The sequence below is a fragment of the Neoarius graeffei genome, chromosome 18 (assembly GCF_027579695.1).
Source record: "Neoarius graeffei isolate fNeoGra1 chromosome 18, fNeoGra1.pri, whole genome shotgun sequence".
In the NCBI taxonomy this organism is placed as follows: domain Eukaryota; kingdom Metazoa; phylum Chordata; class Actinopteri; order Siluriformes; family Ariidae; genus Neoarius; species Neoarius graeffei.
Genome location: NC_083586.1, coordinates 47,845,728 through 47,863,801, shown reverse-complemented (window position 1 = coordinate 47,863,801; position 18,074 = coordinate 47,845,728). Strand labels below are relative to the sequence as shown.

General features: G+C 40.5%; 1 protein-coding gene across 2 annotated transcripts in view; it reads left to right on the top strand.

Annotated features, from left to right (window-relative positions):
* igf2bp2b (insulin-like growth factor 2 mRNA binding protein 2b) overlaps positions 1-18,074 on the top strand; it is a 135,059-nt gene that overhangs the window by 99,554 nt on the left and 17,431 nt on the right. For both annotated transcript variants that reach the window (XM_060898947.1, XM_060898948.1), the window contains exons 7-10: positions 1,498-1,632; positions 3,087-3,209; positions 3,467-3,602; positions 10,263-10,394. In XM_060898947.1, the coding sequence (XP_060754930.1) occupies positions 1,498-1,632; positions 3,087-3,209; positions 3,467-3,602; positions 10,263-10,394 (526 nt within the window). The remainder of the gene's footprint in view (positions 1-1,497; positions 1,633-3,086; positions 3,210-3,466; positions 3,603-10,262; positions 10,395-18,074) is intronic.

The following is an 18,074-nucleotide window of genomic DNA, read 5'->3' as shown; positions in this document are numbered from 1 at the left end:
TTAACGTTCATAATAAGTGTCCTATTCTTTCATTTGCTTGCATTCTGATATAAGCGAGAGTGGGGGGGGATACGTAAGTGAGCAGTAGCTATCAGTTGATCTTGTTATTTGCAAATTCAACAAATAAAAACTTCATACAAAATATCCAACAAAATAATTTCCGCTTAGGCGGACTTCTTAAAAACCTATCGATGGCTGCACTAATTGACTTTAGTGTTGCTGTTTTTTTGTAGAAAGTGCCGTCTTGCTGTCGTGCCGTGGTATAGAATAGCTTTAGACATTTATTTAATTCTTCCTTGGACATTTCAGTTCTGTAATTTTCAAACCTCTTTGAACTTTTGAACCAGTCTAAAAAAATTCAACACATTTTAATGCTTAAAGATGAAGAATGTAAACAAATCGGCAAAATGACAGGAGCAATTTGTGAAAAATGTTATAATAATAATTCTTGAAAAAAAAAGATATGTTCTTACCATTCTATCAAATACTTTCATTCCATATTTTGTCGCTTTTTTTTTTTTGGTATTTTTTGAGGTTTAGTTTTTGAGTAGAGTTTTTATTTCGTCCTCGGTTGGTTCAGCAACACGCTCTGCCATTTTGTTTTTCTCTACTCACGGTATATGAGCTGATATCCTAGTAGTAGAGTAGCCAATCAGAGCGTGTGATTGTTCATATCCAGTGAATGTGGATGGATAAAAAAATATTGATAACACAGTTAATTAAAATAAGATCCAAGAAGTTTTAAAAATCTTTGTTGATTAGAGACCTTTTCAAATCTTTTTTGAGAAATGATAATGTGGATATTGAATGTAATGATGTAGATATAGTGTTCGAAAGAGATGGTCCTCTGTATTTCATTGTATATTGTTGAAGAGAAGCCCGACAAAATGGAAAATGAAGCTCCTTAGAATGTCTTGTATAATATGAGTGAATCTCTGTGGACAACCTCAAACAATTCTGGAAAACGTTGGACAATAGTTTGACGAAATGCACTTGGTTGACTTCCTGTGACTGGGATGAAGTATGTGTTAGGATAGAGTTAGCTAAAAAAAAAAAAAGAAAAGAAAAAAAACAGTCTCAAAATTTGGTTTCTGAATACCGTTAGTAGCCAATTTCTCAGAGAAAATTAAAATAATTACTTTATTAGCAAAGCTAAAGCTGTGTGCTTATAAAGTCTGGTCTTTTCTTAATCTTCATTGCGTGCTCCCTTTGTTTTTCCTGTAGCTTGATAAACAAGTGGGCCAGAAAACGATCCAGCTGTTTGTTATTTTCAAAACTGTTGTATTCAGTATTTTTCTTCAAGGGCTGGGAGGTGAGAGGACGTGCTGAGAGACTCGAAAGTATACTACAAGTACAGACGTGACACTGACATTTTGTGTGCGCTTCAAGCATCTGCTCAGACGCTGTGTGTAAATTGGGATGAAATCATTCTTCACGTAGTGTTAGAGATCTCACTGAAGAGTGCTCTTTAAAGGCGTTTCTGTTTGTCTGTGTCAGAGTGGACATCCACCGTAAGGAGAATGCAGGGGCGGCGGAGAAGCCCATCACCATCCACTCGTCTCCGGAGGGCTGCTCACACGCCTGCAGGATGATCCTGGAGGTCATGGAGAAAGAAGCCACCGACACCAAGACGTCAGTTTCTCCCTGTGTTTACTGAATACTTCAGAGTTTGTAGCAGAGCGAGAGAGAGTTTAGACTCCGAACCTGGGAACTGTGTTAGAACTCATACTGAACCACAGCCCTGTCAGTCTGTTTCAACTCTGGCTTACGTTCACACTAGTAATGTGAAGCATTTCAGCTCAGTTTGTATTCAAGTCCACACACACACACACACACACACACACACACACACACACACACACACACACACACACACACACACAAAACGACTAAGAAATCAATCACTCCATATTTAACATAAGCAGCCTGATATGTGCCTGAAATTATTAGTCCATACTTAATCCCCTTATGATTACAAGTGCCTGAGTGAAGGAGGCTTACTCACTCTCCCTCCGTTTTTCTCCCTTTCTCTCTCTCTCTCTCTCTCTCTCTCTCTCTCTCTCTCCATATCTCCCTGTTTTTCTCTTTGTTTCTTTCTTTCTTTCTCTCTGATATCTCTGTCTGTTTTTCTCTCTTTGTTTCTCTCTCTTTCTCCATCTCTCTCTCTCTCTGTCTCTGTTTGATATCTCTATCTGTTTTTCTCTATTTGTTTCTCTCTCTCTCTATTTCTGCTTCTCTCTCAATTCCTTCCTCTCTCTGTGAATCTTTCTCTTTTTGTCAATCTTTGCTTTGTCTTTCTCAATCTTTATGTTTCTCCATGAATGTAACTCTCTCTCTCTCTTTCTGTCTCTCTCAGTCCCCCCTCTCTTTCTCTCTCTGTGAATCTTTCTGTCAATCTTTGTTTTTCTGTCTTTCCCAATCTTTTTTGTTTCTCGATGAATGTAACTCTCTCTCTGCCCATCTCTGTGTTTGATATCTCTATCTGTTTTTCTCTCTCTCTCCCTCTCCATCTCTCTCTGTTTGATATCTCGCTATCTGTTTTTCTCTATTTGTTTCTCTCTCTCTCTCTTTCTGGTTCTCTCTCAATCCCCTCCTCTCTCTGTGAATCTCTTTCTCTTTCTGTCAGTCTTTTTCTGTCTTTCTCAATCTTTTTTTATGTTTCTCGGTGAATGTAACTCTCTCTCTCCATCTGTCTCTCTGCCCGTCTCTGTGTTTGATATCTCTTTATGTTTTTCTCTCTTTCTCTCTCTCTTGCTCTCTCTCTCTTTCTCTCCATCTCTGTCTGTCTCTCTGTTTGATATCTCTCTATCTGTTTTTATCTTTCTCTCTCTCTCCCTCTCCATCTCTCTCTGTTTGATATTTCTCTATCTGTTTTTCTCTCTTTGTTTCTTTCTCTCTCTCTCTCTCTCTCTCTCTCTCTCTCTCTCTTTCTATTTCTGCTTCTCTCTCAATCCACCTCTCTCTCTCTGTGTCTCTTTCTCTTTGTCAATCTTTGTTTTTATGTCTTTCTCAATCTTTTTTATGTTTCTCGGTGAATGTAACTCTCTCTCTCTCTCTCTCTCTCTCTCTCTCTCTCTCTCTCTCAGTGCTGAGGAAGTCCCTCTGAAGATTTTGGCCCATAATAGTCTTGTAGGACGGCTGATCGGTAAAGAAGGCAGGAACCTGAAAAAGATTGAGCAGGACACTGGGACCAAGATCACCATTTCCCCGTGTGTACACACTCATGAACATTACACACTCTGTTCAAATCTCCACACTGTCACTTCAAACTTGGGCCGTTAAATATGCCTTATTATTATTATTATTATTATTATTATTATTGTGGTTTCAAATTCTGTAATGCACACAAGGTGCACATTGTTGTCCACTTCACCTCAGATTAGGTGAGATACGATCCTTTGGTGCTTAGGTATGATTCTTTCGCGAGCATTATTTATGAATTATTGATCCATGCTTTTCCCTGCAGCCTGCAGGATTTGACTATCTACAACCCGGAGCGTACCATCACAGTGAGGGGAGGGGTGGACGAGTGCTGTAATGCAGAGGTGGAAATCATGAAGAAGCTGAGAGAGGCGTACGAGAATGACGTGGCTGCCTTAAATGTAAGCATATTCCATACCCTCTAGGGTATCGGGAAGAGTACTCGTGTGTTTTAACCCTTCACACTCACACCTGAGACGTGACAAGTAGTTGTACTTGTGAAAGTGAACTGTGTTGCTCTGAGTAAACATAAGGCACAGTGTGATTGTTGTGATGCTGGTAAGCGATTCAACTGAGACAGAGGGTGCCATTTTTTATTTTCGTAAAAATACACAGAATGTGCGGACGTACGTATGTGGATTTGAGGGAACATAAGAAATGTACAATCATGGTAAATATCAGTGATGAGAAAACATTAGTGTGAACCAACAACTAAATGAATAAATAAATCAGAAACATTTGAGTTTATGTCAAGAGACATGATACAAACACACTGTGTAGCACGACCGCTAACATCCACACTATCTGTGGTGTTTGTAATTATTATGTCGAAAACATCACGATCCTTACAGACTTTTGTACAATATGTGATACATATCACAGGGCCAGCAAAACAGTATTGCCTCATAAAAAGCAAGCAAAAATATGCTACACGGTGCTATTTTATTGAATTATTTACCAATAAAAAAAGAAATGTTTAGGACAAAAATAGTGCTCAAAGGCAATACTTTGAGAAAAGCCTATTGTTACGTAATTTGTCACAGTTTCATATCGGCATGTTGCCGAGCCCTACGATAAGTAAATGAGCTCCTCATTCTTAACTGCCTGCTGGATTGCACACTGGGAAGCCTTGTTTGCTTGCCGGTTTATTTATTTATTTATTGGTCGGGTGCTTGTATACTTATTTATTTATTTGTTTGTTGGTTGGCTGGTTGAGGGCTTGCATTTTTATTTGTTTAAATATTTACATATTTGTTTATTGATTGGTTAGGTTCTTGAATGTTTGTTTGTTTATTGGTGTTGGGTGCTTGCATATTTGTTTATTGATTGGTTAGGTTCTTGAATGTTTGTTTGTTTATTGGTGTTGGGTGCTTGCATATTTGTTTATTGATTGGTTAGGTGATTGCATATTTACTTATTTGTTTGTTTTATTTATCTATTTGTTTGTTGGTGGTTGGGTGCTTGCAGACTTATTTATTTATCTGTTTGTTTGTTTGTTTGTTTGTTTGTTTGTTTGTTTGTTTGTTTGTTTGTTTGTTTGTTGGTTGGTTGGTTGGTTGGTTGGTTGGTTGGTTGGTTGGTTGGGTCTGTGCAGGCTTGTTTGTTTGTTGTTGGTTGAGTGCTTGTATATTTATTTGTTTATTTCTATATTTGTTTATTGATTTCTTTAGGTGTTTGCATATTTATTTGTTTATTTATTAATATATATGTTTATTGATTTGTTAGGTGATTGCATGTTTACTTATTTGTTTGTTTTATTTATCTATTTATTTGTTTGTTGGTGGTTGGGTGCTTGCATACTTATTTATCTATCTGTTTCTTTGTGTGTTTGTTGGTTGGGTGTTTTCATATTTATTTATTTGTTTGTTTTTTATTTATTTATCTATTTATTTATGTATTTGTGTGTTGGTTGGGTGCTTGCATGTTTATTCATTTGCGTTTTGATTTTTTGTTTGTTTGTTTGTTGCTCATTCACACACTTTGTTTGTTTGTTTAGTTGTTTATTGCCTAGTTGTAATTGTATACAGTATAAAAAGAAAAGATGCGTGTATGTGGATCTCGGGCAGCAGGGATATATAAAAATGGCTGTGCTGGCTTTCTCGTTTCAGTGTTTATATCCTTTTGTAATTTTTGTTTGCTTTTTTTTGCCCATGCAAAAGAGACTCGAGGGGAAAAGGGAGTCATGTGTTAGTGAGTGACTTGTTTAAGGCACTTGATGCTTTCAGTGGACAGAGGACACTACCGTTCAAAAGTTTGGGGTCACCCAGACAATTTTGTGTTTTCCATGAAAAGTCACCCTTTTATTTACCACCATAAGTTGTAAAATGAATAGAAAATATAGTCGAGACATTTTTCTGGCCATTTTGAGCATTTAATCGACCCCACAAATGTGATGCTCCAGAAACTCAATCTGCTCAAAGGAAGGTCAGTTTTATAGCTTCTCTAAAGAGCTCAACTGTTTTCAGCTGTGCTAACATGATTGTACAAGGGTTTTCTAATCCTCCATTAGCCTTCTGAGGCAATGAGCAAACACATTGTACCATTAGAACACTGGAGTGAGAGTTGCTGGAAATGGGCCTCTATACACCTATGGAGATATTGCACCAAAAACCAGACATTTGCAGCTAGAATAGTCATTTACCACATTAGCAATGTATAGAGTGGATTTCTGATTAGTTTAAAGTGATCTTCATTGAAAAGAACAGTGCTTTTCTTTCAAAAATAAGGACATTTCAAAGTGACCCCAAACTTTTGAACGGTAGTGTAATGGTGATGATACACGGGGCAACTTTTGGGCAATGTTGCCGAGCAATGTTGCTGGCAACGGGCAACTAGGTGAGACACAGGGCAACTTTTCAGGGCAACTAACAATGGGCAACGGCAGTTTACAGTTAGCTAAAAAAAAATCGATGTCTTAATTTTTGCTGTGACCATTTAATCAAGCTGTCTGTTGTTTTTTAGAGCTTTGGTGAGGTAAATTCCTCCATATAGAATATTAAAATAACAACTTACCGGCGTAAAAACAGATGAGGAGTCTCTCCATCTCTTCACTCCACTGACACTGAGCGGCCGCCATATTTGTTTGAAATTTCTGATCCGAACCTCACCGGAGGTCACATGACTCAATACTCGCGTTCTGATTGGCTTATCTCAAAAAGTTGCCAGAGATTATCAAAACCATTCAGAAAGAAACAATGTTGTCCAATCTCAATAGAAAAGAGTCAAAACGCAATTGCCCAGCAACATTGCTCGGCAACGTTGCCCAAAAAGTTGCCCAGTGTATCATCACCATAAGGGTTTAAAGTCAATGAAAATTTTACTATGTTGCTAAAATCTGGTGCAGGAATTAATGTACAGTTTCTACGATGCTTGCCAACCAGCGCAGTTTGCATTTCTCACATCAGGTTCATCTGTGTTTTTCCAAGTAGCAGCACGAAAATGTGTTCAGATCAGAGCATAGATTCAGGAAAAAAAGAAAAAAAAAAAAAAAATATATATATATATATATATATATATATATATATATATATATATATATATATATATATAAAACATAAATAATATAAATATAATTAAGATAATATAAAAATAAATCTAAATATTTTATATAAATATCAAATATAACTGGGCAGAAGCCACGGCCTAATTGTTAGAAAAGCACCTTTGGGACCAAAAGGTCACTGGTTCAATTCCCTGGACCAGTAGGAATGGCTGAAGTGCCCTTGAACAAGGCACCTAACCCCCAACTGCTCCCCAGGCTGCTCTGGGTATGTTGTACACTGCTCTGGATAAGAGCATCTGCTAAATACCGTTAATGTAATGCAGTATAATAAATATTCTCAGTACAAAGTAACAGAATTAGAGCAATATTTAAATTCATACATCTGATATAATATCGGCTGATAATCTACAGTGAGGATGAATATCCCATTTGTGCTTATAATAAGACGGAAATAACGCGATATGTACAGGGTGTTTCAAAAAATTTTATATTATTTGAGATGTAAATATCCCAGAAACTACATAGTCTAGGCAAATGAAACTGAACAGGCTTAATGTTGAGCAATATAAGATTTATTCCTCAAAATTTGAATAAGAAATTCAAAGGTATGTGGATTCCATGAACAATTTCACAAATTTGCAATATTTGCAAACTCACTCGACCGTCTCTTCCGATGCTGGTGGCCGTCCAGATCATTTTGCCCTGCACGCCCAGTCTTCCTCTTTGAACTTTTTGTGCCGTGTCCAAATCTGCATCGCAGTTGGTGCATTTTTAGAGAATTCTCTCATAAATGCACGCTACAGTCTTGTTCGACTGTGTCCGAGCGTACTCTAACGCACAAAACACCTTTTCTTTTCCAGTGAATGGCATTTCTATACCTAAAAAGATAAAAACAAAAACATTAAACATAAAATTTTGACATGGGCGGCACGGTGGTGTAGTGGTTAGCGCTGTCGCCTCACAGCAAGAAGGTCCGGGTTCGAGCCCTGTGGCCGGCGAGGGCCTTTCTGTGTGGAGTTTGCATGTTCTCCCCGTGTCCGCGTGGGTTTCCTCCAGGTGCTCCGGTTTCCCCCACAGTCCAAAGACATGCAGGTTAGGTTAACTGGAGACTCTAAATTGACCGTAGGTGTGAATGTGAGTGTGAATGGTTGTCTGTGTCTATGTGTCAGCCCTGTGATGACCTGGCGACTTGTCCAGGGTGTACCCCGCCTTTCGCCCGTAGTCAGCTGGGATAGGCTCCAGCTTGCCTGCGACCCTGTAGAACAGGATAAAGGGGCTAGAGATGATGAGATGAGATAAAATTTTGACCTGTTTCCACACATGCTGTTAAAATTTGAGGCCAATTGAATGAGAATTGGCAAAGTTATTAGATTGTGAAATGATATAAAATTTTTTGAAACACCCTGTATTTGCTGTATAATTGGACTAAATAATGTGATTAGTAATTGGGAATTTCTGAGTATAATAAATCACGATCATTATTTTAGCCTAGTAGTCGTTCAATGTCAAACTGGATGGAGAAACATTTAATATGACAATCAGAGATTTCAAAGCAGCACATTAGTGGCTTCAATGTCCTGAGATCATGTCAGCGGTTTATTTATGTTTTATTGATTTTCCCCATGAGACTCACAGTTGTACATGGCCAATGAGGCGTTTAAAGGACTTCCAGCATTAGTGAGGGAGCAAATGAGGTGTAAACAAATAAAGCCTTTTCAAGTGTACACTTGTGGCACTAAATTGGATTACCTTTAACAGAACTGAATTCATCTGGATGTTTTTTCAGCTCTTGAAATGCAAACAAACAGTCGGAGTGTTGAAGCTGCACCACCTTGTGGAGCTCACTGGATATTACACCTGTCCTGTTTTAATGTTGTGGTGTTCACTCAGGCTGAACATCTCATCTCATCTCATTATCTCTAGACGCTTTATCCTTCTACAGGGTCGCAGGCAAGCTGGAGCCTATCCCAGCTGACTACAGGCGAAAGGCGGGGTACACCCTGGACAAGTCGCCAGGTCATCACAGGGCTGACACATAGACACAGACAACCATTCACACTCACATTCGCACCTACGGTCAATTTAGAGTCACCAGTTAACCTAACCTGCATGTCTTTGGACTGTGGGGGAAACCGGAGCACCCGGAGGAAACCCACGCGGACACGGGGAGAACATGCAAACCGTACAGAAAGGCCCTCGCCGGCCACGGGGCTCGAACCCGGACCTTCTTGCTGTGAGGCGACAGCGCTAACCACTACACCACCGTGCCGCCCAGGCTGAACATGTTAAACACTACTCTGGTGACAGTAGAAACTCAGTTCCCACTTTAAGATTTGTCCTTTTCTTACTTTTTATCCCCCGCTGGCCGAAAGGCCCGAAGGGGGATTATGTCGTGGCGATTTCCATCAGTTCGTCCGTCCCAGGAAAGGGTGCTCATCTTCTGAAATCAACTCCTCTCACAATTTGTGGAGGAATTTCACAAAACTTGACAAGAGGTATTGTTATATGTCGGTACTATGCATATTGTAATTTCATTACATTCGGTCACATTTTACCAGAGTTACAGCCCTTGATTAACAAAATTATACTTTTGACAATTTCATGAGAGTGTGTGTTTTCCTTCTGAAATCAACTTCTCACAATTTTTGGAGGAATTTCACCAAACTTGGTAAAAGGCTTTGTTATATGTTATTAGTACGCATACTGTTATTTTGTTCAATTCGGTCGCATTTTACCACAGTTGTGGCCCTTGATTAACAACCTTGTCCTTTCACAATTTCATGAAGGTGTGCTCGCCTTCTGACATCGACTCCTCTCACAATTTTTGGATGAATTTCTCGAAGCTTGGCAAAAGGCCTCGTTATATGACGGTAATACGCATATTGCGATTTAATTTCGTTTGTGAAAAATTTCCCAGAGTTTTGACCCTTGATTAAATAACTTGTACTTTGACAATTTCATGAGGGTGTACGTTCTTCTGAAATCAACTCCTCTCACGATTTGTGGAGGAATTTCACCAAACTTGGCAAAAGGCTTTGTTATATGACGGTTATACGCATATTGAAATTTCGTTTAATTTGTGCAAATTTTACCAGAGTTATGCCCTTGATTATTAACAAACTTGTACTTTCGCAATTTCGTCAAGGTGTGCTTGCTTTCTGAAATCAACTTCCCTCACTATTTTTGGAGGAATTTCATGTAATTTGGCAAAAAGATTTTATCCCCTGTTGGCCGAAAGACCTGAAGGGGAGGGGTTATGTCATGGCGATGTCTGTCTGTCCGTCCCGGGAAGGGTACTCGCCTTCTGAAATCAACTCCTCTCACAATTTTTGGAGGAATTTCATGAAACTTCACAGGATTCTTTGTTTTATGTCGGTAATACACATATTGCAATTTCGTTGAATTCAGTCGCATTTTACCAGAGTTATGGCATAGTTGCCAGCGGAGGATATTGTGCTCTCACAGGACTCTTGTTGTATGTTAACTTGCTAACAGCTCTTGCTCAGAGCAGTTACTTACTCGCTGATTCTCATCTCTCTCTTTGTTTCTGTGTCTGTAGCTGCAGACGGCATTGATCCCCGGGTTGAACCTGAACGCTTTGGGGATTTTCTCTCCTGCTCTGCCTGTTCTGTCTTCAGCCACAGGGCCGCGTGGAGTCGCTTCGCTTCCTTCTACCTATAACCCTTTACTGGTAAGCATTAACATCCAGATCGTAGGCACCACATGGAAATTAGATTATTGTGTGGTTATAGAGAGTAGGCTCATACAGGGCTGGGCAGTATGGATGTTATAATACAAATATCGATCACATGATGCTCAAATCTATTCAGTTTCCATCAGCGAGCATTTTATACCTCAGTGCAACAGTTTATGAGGAACTCCATGTTGTATTTCCTCAATAAAGAAGGACACCATTTGCTCAATTCTCCATGGCATGGATTCCATCAGGTGTTAGAAATATTGCTTTGAGCCCATGTTCGCATCGTTTCATCACATCGGTAATTGCACTGCAAATATTCCATACTACCACACCCCAAACGTACTCTGGTGATGTCATTGAAGTACATTACTAGCATTTAGCAAACGCCCTTATCTAGAGCGACATACAACATAGGTTTTGATGCTTGCTCAAGGGCACTTCAGCCATTCCTGCTGGTCCAGGGAATCAAACTGGTGACCTTTTGGTCCCAAAGCTGCTTCTATAAAGTGGCTTCCCAAGTACGTTGTCATGATCATGGAAGCAATCTGAGACAGCTTCGTGATATCCATCCATCCATCTATCCATTATCTGTAACTGCTTATGCTGTACAGGGTTGCAGGCAAGCTGGAGCCTATCCCAGCTGACTATGGGCGAGAGGCGGGGTACACCCTGGACAAGTCACCAGATCATCACAGGGCTGACACATAGAGATAAACAACCATTCACACTCACATTCACACCTATGGTCAATTTAGAGTCACCAGTTAGCCTAACTTGCATGTCTTTGGACTGTGTGGGAAACCGGAGCACCCGGAGGAAACCCACGCAGACATGGGGAGAACATGCAAACGCCACACAGAAAGGCCCCCATCGGCCATATATTTCTTATATATTGCAATCTTTCATTAATGACTAGTTCATAGTACTTACCGTTGATAAAATATTCACTGCAGACTCGTGTGGTTTTTGCTTCCTCATCACTTAGATCAGCCCAGTTTATGTTGGACAGCCAGTGATGTCTGCGCTCCGTGGACAACTCTTGTTTTTTCTCCTTGATTATTTATAATTGCTGGAATTCTAAAGAGCTTATCAGTCCTCTTGTCTCGAATAGAGTTGTGCCCACATCCAATTGCAGCACAAAGAGTCGGCATAGCGAAGAAACAAAAGGAGTTCTTGAGCGTAACAACCTCTCAAACATATCTTCTATAGCAAATGTATGCTACAGGAGTTTGTGTATATCCTCCAACATGGCCCACTTCCGGTTCAAACCCTCATGCATAATTAGCTATGACGTCACGTGCAAACGAAGAACAGGCTGTGGAATTCAAATGATGCTCAACTGGTATTAAAAGGCCCATGAAGTCAAGTTTCATCACAACTGGCAACTTTTTTTTCCCCCCAGTATTCAACTGTCCTGTTGAGTAAAGTCTGTGCTTTTTGTGTTTTTGGTTGATAGGAGTGCACTTTTGATGTTGTAGCCTATCCATCTCAAGGCTTGAGATGTTTTTTTGCTCACCATAATTGCAAAGAGTGGTTATTAGAGTTATCGTAGCCTTTCTGTCAACTCAAACCAGTCTGGTCATTCTTCTATGACTTCAACAAGGTACTTCGGCCCAGAAATCAATCAATCAATCAATCAATCAATCAATCTATCTATCTATCTATCTATCTATCTATCTATCTATCTATCTATCTATCTATCTATCTATCTATCTATCTATCTATCTATCTACAGTTAGGTCCATATATATTTGGACACTGACACAAATTTTGTTTTTTTACCTGTTTACTGAAACATATTCAAGTTATAGTTATATAATGGACATGGACATAAAGTCCAGACTTTCAGCTTTCATTTGAGGGTATCCACATTAAAATTGGATAAAGGGTTTAGGAGTTTCAGCTCCTTAACATGTGCCACCCCATTTTTAAAGGGACCAAAAGTAATTGGACAATTGACTCAAAGGCTATTTCATGGGCAGGTGTGGGCAATTCCTTCATTATGTCATTCTCAATTAAGCAGATAAAAGGCCTGGAGTTAATTTGAGGTGTGGTGCTTGCATTTGGAAGATTTTGCTGTGAAGAAAACATGCGGTCAAAGGAGCTCTCCATGCAGGTGAAACAAGCCATCCTTAAGCTGCGAAAACAGAAAAAAACCCATCCGAGAAATTGCTACAATATTAGGAGTGGCAAAATCTACAGTTTGGTACATCCTGAGAAAGAAAGAAAGCACTGGTGAACTAATCAATGCAAAAAGACCTGGACGCCCACAGAAGACAACAGTGGTGGATGATCGCAGAATAATTTCCATGGTGAAGAGAAACCCCTTCACAACAGCCAACCAAGTGAACAACACTCTCCAGGAGGTAGGCGTATCAATATCCAAATCTACCATAAAGAGAAGACTGCATGAAAGTAAATACTGTACAGAGGGTTCACTGCACGGTGCAAGCCACTCATAAGCCTCAAGAATAAAAAGGCTAGATTGGACTTTGCTAAAAAAAAACATCTAAAAAAGCCAGCACAGTTCTGGAAGAACATTCGTTGGGCAGATGAAACCAAGATCAACCTCTACCAGAATGATGGAAAGAAAAAAGTATGGCGAAGGCGTGGTACAGCTCATGATCCAAAGCATACCACATCATCTGTAAAACACGGCAGAGTCAGTGTGATGGCTTGGGCATGCATGGCTGCCAGTGGCACTGGGTCACTAGTGTTTATTGATGATGTGACACAGGACAGAAGCAGCCGGATGAATTCTGAGGTATTCAGAGACATACTGTGTGCTCAAATCCAGCCAAATGCAGCCAAACTGATTGGTCGGCGTTTCATAATACAGATGGACAATGACCCAAAACATAAAGCCAAAGCAACCCAGGAGTTTATTAAAGCAAAGAAGTGGAATATTCTTGAATGGCCAAGTCAGTCACCTGATCTCAACCCAGTTGAGGATGCATTTCACTTGTTAAAGACTAAACTTCAGACAGAAAGGCCCACAAACAAACAGCAACTGAAAACCGCTGCAGTAAAGGCCTGGCAGAGCATTAAAAAGGAGGAAACACAGCGTCTGGTGATGTCCATGAGTTCAAGACTTCAGGCAGTCATTGCCAACAAAGGGTTTTCAACCAAGTATTAGAAATGAACATTTTATTTACAATTATTTAATTTGTCCAATTACTTTTGAGCCTCTGAAATGAAGGGATTGTGTTTAAAAAATGCTTTAGTTCCTCACATTTTTATGCAATCATTTTGTTCAACCCACTGAATTAAAGCTGAAAGTCTGAACTTCAACTGCATCTGAATTGTTTTGTTCAAAATTCATTGTGGTAATGTACAGAACCAAAATTAGAAAAATGTTGTCTCTGTCCAAATATTTACGGACCTAACTGTATCTATCTATTTAGCGCCAAGTGAGATTAACAGGATTCCAGGAACACAGCGGTTTCTGAAATACTGGCACCAAGAACCATGCCAAGGTCCAAGTCACTGAGATTGCATGATGTGAACATTAACTGAAGCTCTTGACCTGTATCTGCATGATTTACACACTGCACTGCTGCCATGTGATTGGCTGATTGGGTAATTGCAAGAATGAATAGGTGGCTGTGAGTGTATTTTAAATAGTGAGTCTAGTCCACATTTCTGCAAATGTCAGGTAAACTCTTGCTACTTCTCTCAAACCGGGCCACTTTGTCTCCTCAGTGTTTGGAAAGCTGCCATGATTTGTGGCTTTTCCTGCCACTCAGTGCATCAGATAAACAACTCCTACAATCACAAAATGAAAAATGAACCAATGTTCTGTCGTGACATGTAAAATATAATTAACCAGTAAATGAATAACATATAATGGCTGATTCATCAGTGTAAGAACAGGGCTAGGTTTTCCTCTCCTACGCACCATAAACTGGAGCTCAGTACTCATCCCTCGTTTCTTGTAAATAACTCATCAGGAATAGTGAGTGCTAAAATGCCACTTATAAATGGAGGCATGTATGGAGTGAGCAATAAAAAATACGTAAAAATACACAGAGGAGAAATTCAGGCTGTATCACCATTTTGGACAAGTATGGGCAATGCCAAGATTTTTACCTCAAACATCTTTTTTGGAACAGGTTATGTTTTAGCCTCCGTTTATTTGTCTTTTTCCAACTTAACTCAAAAACTAGTGAACATATTTTGATTACATTTGGAGGAAAGGTGAACCATGAGCAAAGGAACAATTGATTAGACTTTGATGCAGATCTGGATATGTATGTGGATCTAGGATTTTTTTTGTCTGTTCCCAACATAACTCAAAAAGTAGTGAATGGATTTGGATGAAATTTGGTGGACAGTTTTAGTATTATCCCAGGTTCAAGTGATTTGATTTTGATGATGATAACATGTGGCTTGGTGGAGGTATGTCCTCTAACGAGTGCCGTTCTGGTAAAATTTGTCATGTTGATGGACACATAGTTATAAAACGTAGACGTTGGGATTAGAACGTTGGGATTAGATTATATTTATTTGTATAGCGCTTTTAACAATAAACATTGTCGCAAAGCAGCTTTACAGAATTTGAACGACTTAAAACATGAGCTAATTTGTCACTAATCTATCCCCAATGAGCAAGCCTGTGGCGACGGTGGCAAGGAAAAACTCCCTCAGATGACATGAGGAAGAAACCTCGAGAGGAACCAGACTCAAAAGGGAACCCATCCTCATTTGGGCAACAACAGACAGCATGACTATATTAACAGTTTTAACATGAAGACAGTTTCGTTGATGTTATAACTCTTCATTGATGGAAACTTGAGTGCAAAACTGTTCATGACAACTGCAGTCCTAAAGTTAGCAAGTCAACTGTAGTCCTCAGCCATAAAAGCGTTACTGTAAGAGTCCAGAGCATCCTCCAGGTGTAACCCTCAACTGTCCTCATGGGGCCGTCCTTCACAGGAGCGATGCGATAAAACTCCGACCAGACACAGGGCGCCAGGATGGATCAAGCAGGTCCGAGGAGCAGAAGAGGTCAGCATCTCAATCCCAGGACCAACATGTAACTCAGAGGGACAGATTGGGGGGGGGGGGAGAGAAAACACAGGTTGTTAGGTATGCCCTAAAAATGACACAAGTATTAAATCTGTGTGGGAGGCTCGCAGAGACGAGAGTCTTGACATCAGGCATAATACACAACAATGGCATGTTAATATGGTTAAAAAATATCATGACCTGCTCTGGCTGGATGCTTGATTGGGTGATGGGAGCACACTCCTCAGCAATGATGAGATGCAGATGGGACCCTTAGGGCTGGCCAAGACAATTCAGTTACATTCCTCCTTGGCTGAGGAGGAATGACCAATGGCACAACCAGGCTGGCAGAAGAGAGGGAGGAGAGAGCTGAGTGATGAGGAGGTTTGAGAGTCGGAAGGGGTGGTTCCAGGATGCTGGTTCTGCTGTCGGGCCCTTCTGAGGTGTCATGGGCCAATCAATGAAACACCAGTGGGGGGTGCCCACTGGAAAACCCTGTGAAGGCTCAAAGGTCTGAGTCACAAGGTACTGTCTTTTATGGAGGGAAGAGTGAGCAGAGGGAGCGTTTTAAGCCAGCTGCCTCAAATGAGGTGCAGGAGAAAACCCCCTGCCAGGAGAGGCAGCAGTGAGGAGGCCTCGTACAAAGACAATAAATACCAGGATATTGGTGAAAATGATCTATGGGTTCAATACAGTTGAAGATTCCTGATCCTGGCTCACAGGAGTAGGACCTGATGTGGTCTTCTGCTTTTGTAGCCCATCTGTCTAATATTTCAGTGTGTTGAACATTCTGAGATGCTTTTCTGCTCACCATGACTGTAAAGAGTGGTTATTTGAGTTACAGTAGCTCGAACCACTCTGGACATTCTCCATCCATTATCCATAACCGCTTATCCTGTGCAGGGTCGCAGGCAAGCTGGAGTCTATCCCAGCTGACTATGGGTGAGAGGCAGGGTACACCCTGGACAAGTCATCAGATCATCACAGGGCTGACACATAGAGACAAACAACCATTCACACTCACATTCACACCTACAGTCAATTTAGAGCCATCAGTTAGCCTAACCTGTATGTCTTTGGACTGTGGAGGAAACCGGAGCACTCGGAGGAAACCCATGCGTACACGGGGAGAACATACAAACTCCACACAGAAAGGCCCCCGTCAGCCACTGGGCTCGAACCCAGAGCCTTCTTGCTGTGAGGTGACAGTGTTAACCACTACACCACCATGAGGATTATCAGACATCCCTAATAGTTATGCTGACAGCTTAGCCCCATTCAGAAGGGTCGAGTGGAAAATCCGGTGTTTTAATACTGAAAGCATTTTCTTTACAACCAGTAAGACCTCCCAGAGAGAAAATATTCCTTCAGTAAACATTCCTGAGCTCATATAAATGGAATGTGTGAAGTTAACGCTTTCAGTTTGTGTTTCATAGGTTGCATTAGATTATAAAAATACTTCTTTACTTTGGACAGTTAATTGAGAATGCATATTCTGTTACTGGAGTAGCCTTAGAGGCTCGGGCATTGACGGACACTCCGAGAGAACCCTTGCCGATGAGGTTATCAAGTGTCGATGCGCTAGGTAACGCGCCAGTCTTTCATCTGAGTCACCGTGATGTGTGTGTGTGTGTTAGTGAAGGAAGTGGGCTGGGAGGGTTAGTCATCGCTGAATCACTTGGTATGGTTTTCGCTCCATTAATAGAGGATGAGTTGACTGAAGGGCATGTAGGGTCATGCTCTTTCTTTGGTGATTGTGTCTGAATAGTCATGTATCACAGCAAATAAAGCATGACACATCAGCGTCTAATGTTTGAGTCTCAAAACAGCAAACCCAAACACGAATGGGAAATGTTTGGTTTGGGTTTGAAGGAATAATACAGTTTACACCATTTTCTCAGTACTGCAAAAGTATTCAAGACATGTTTCGTTTCTGAAGTTTGCTTCTTTTTTTTTTGCACTGGAGCAAAAATGCTAACTTTTTATTTTGTAAAAACATGCATACTCACTCAATCACTTCTTCCAGCTTGTCCCACTTACATGTGTGGGGTCACTGCCATGTGGACCCTATTGATCCAAATGTTGTATTAATTGGAGTATAGTTTTACGCCGGATGCCCTTCCTGCGACAACTCTCCCATTTCCGGCATACCATTCACACACACATTCACACCTATGGGCAATTTAGAGTAGCCAGTTAACCTACACTGTCAGAAATAGGGGTACAGTAGGAGTCCATTTCTGTCCCCCAAGGTACAATATACACTAATGTACCCCCTAGGGCCCATTATTGGACTTCAAGATAACTATGTGTACCTTTTTAGGGTCAAAAAGCTACATACATGTTCCCAATCAGTATATAAAAGACACAAATAAGTACCTTAGAGGGTACTGTTCCAGTAACAAGCTATTGTACCCCTAAAGGTACAATAATGTACTTCATTTTCTGAGAGTGTAACTGGATGTCTTTGGACTTTGGGGGGAAACCCACACAGACACTGGGAGAACATGCAAACTCCACACAGGAAGGCCTCCGTCAGCCGCTGGGCTTGAACCCAGAACCTTCTTGCTGTGAGGTGACAATGATAACTACTACACCACCTTTTAGAAGGCCGTGTTTGTATTTTGGGGGTGGAGCCTTATGAGCGAAATAATATAGAATTGC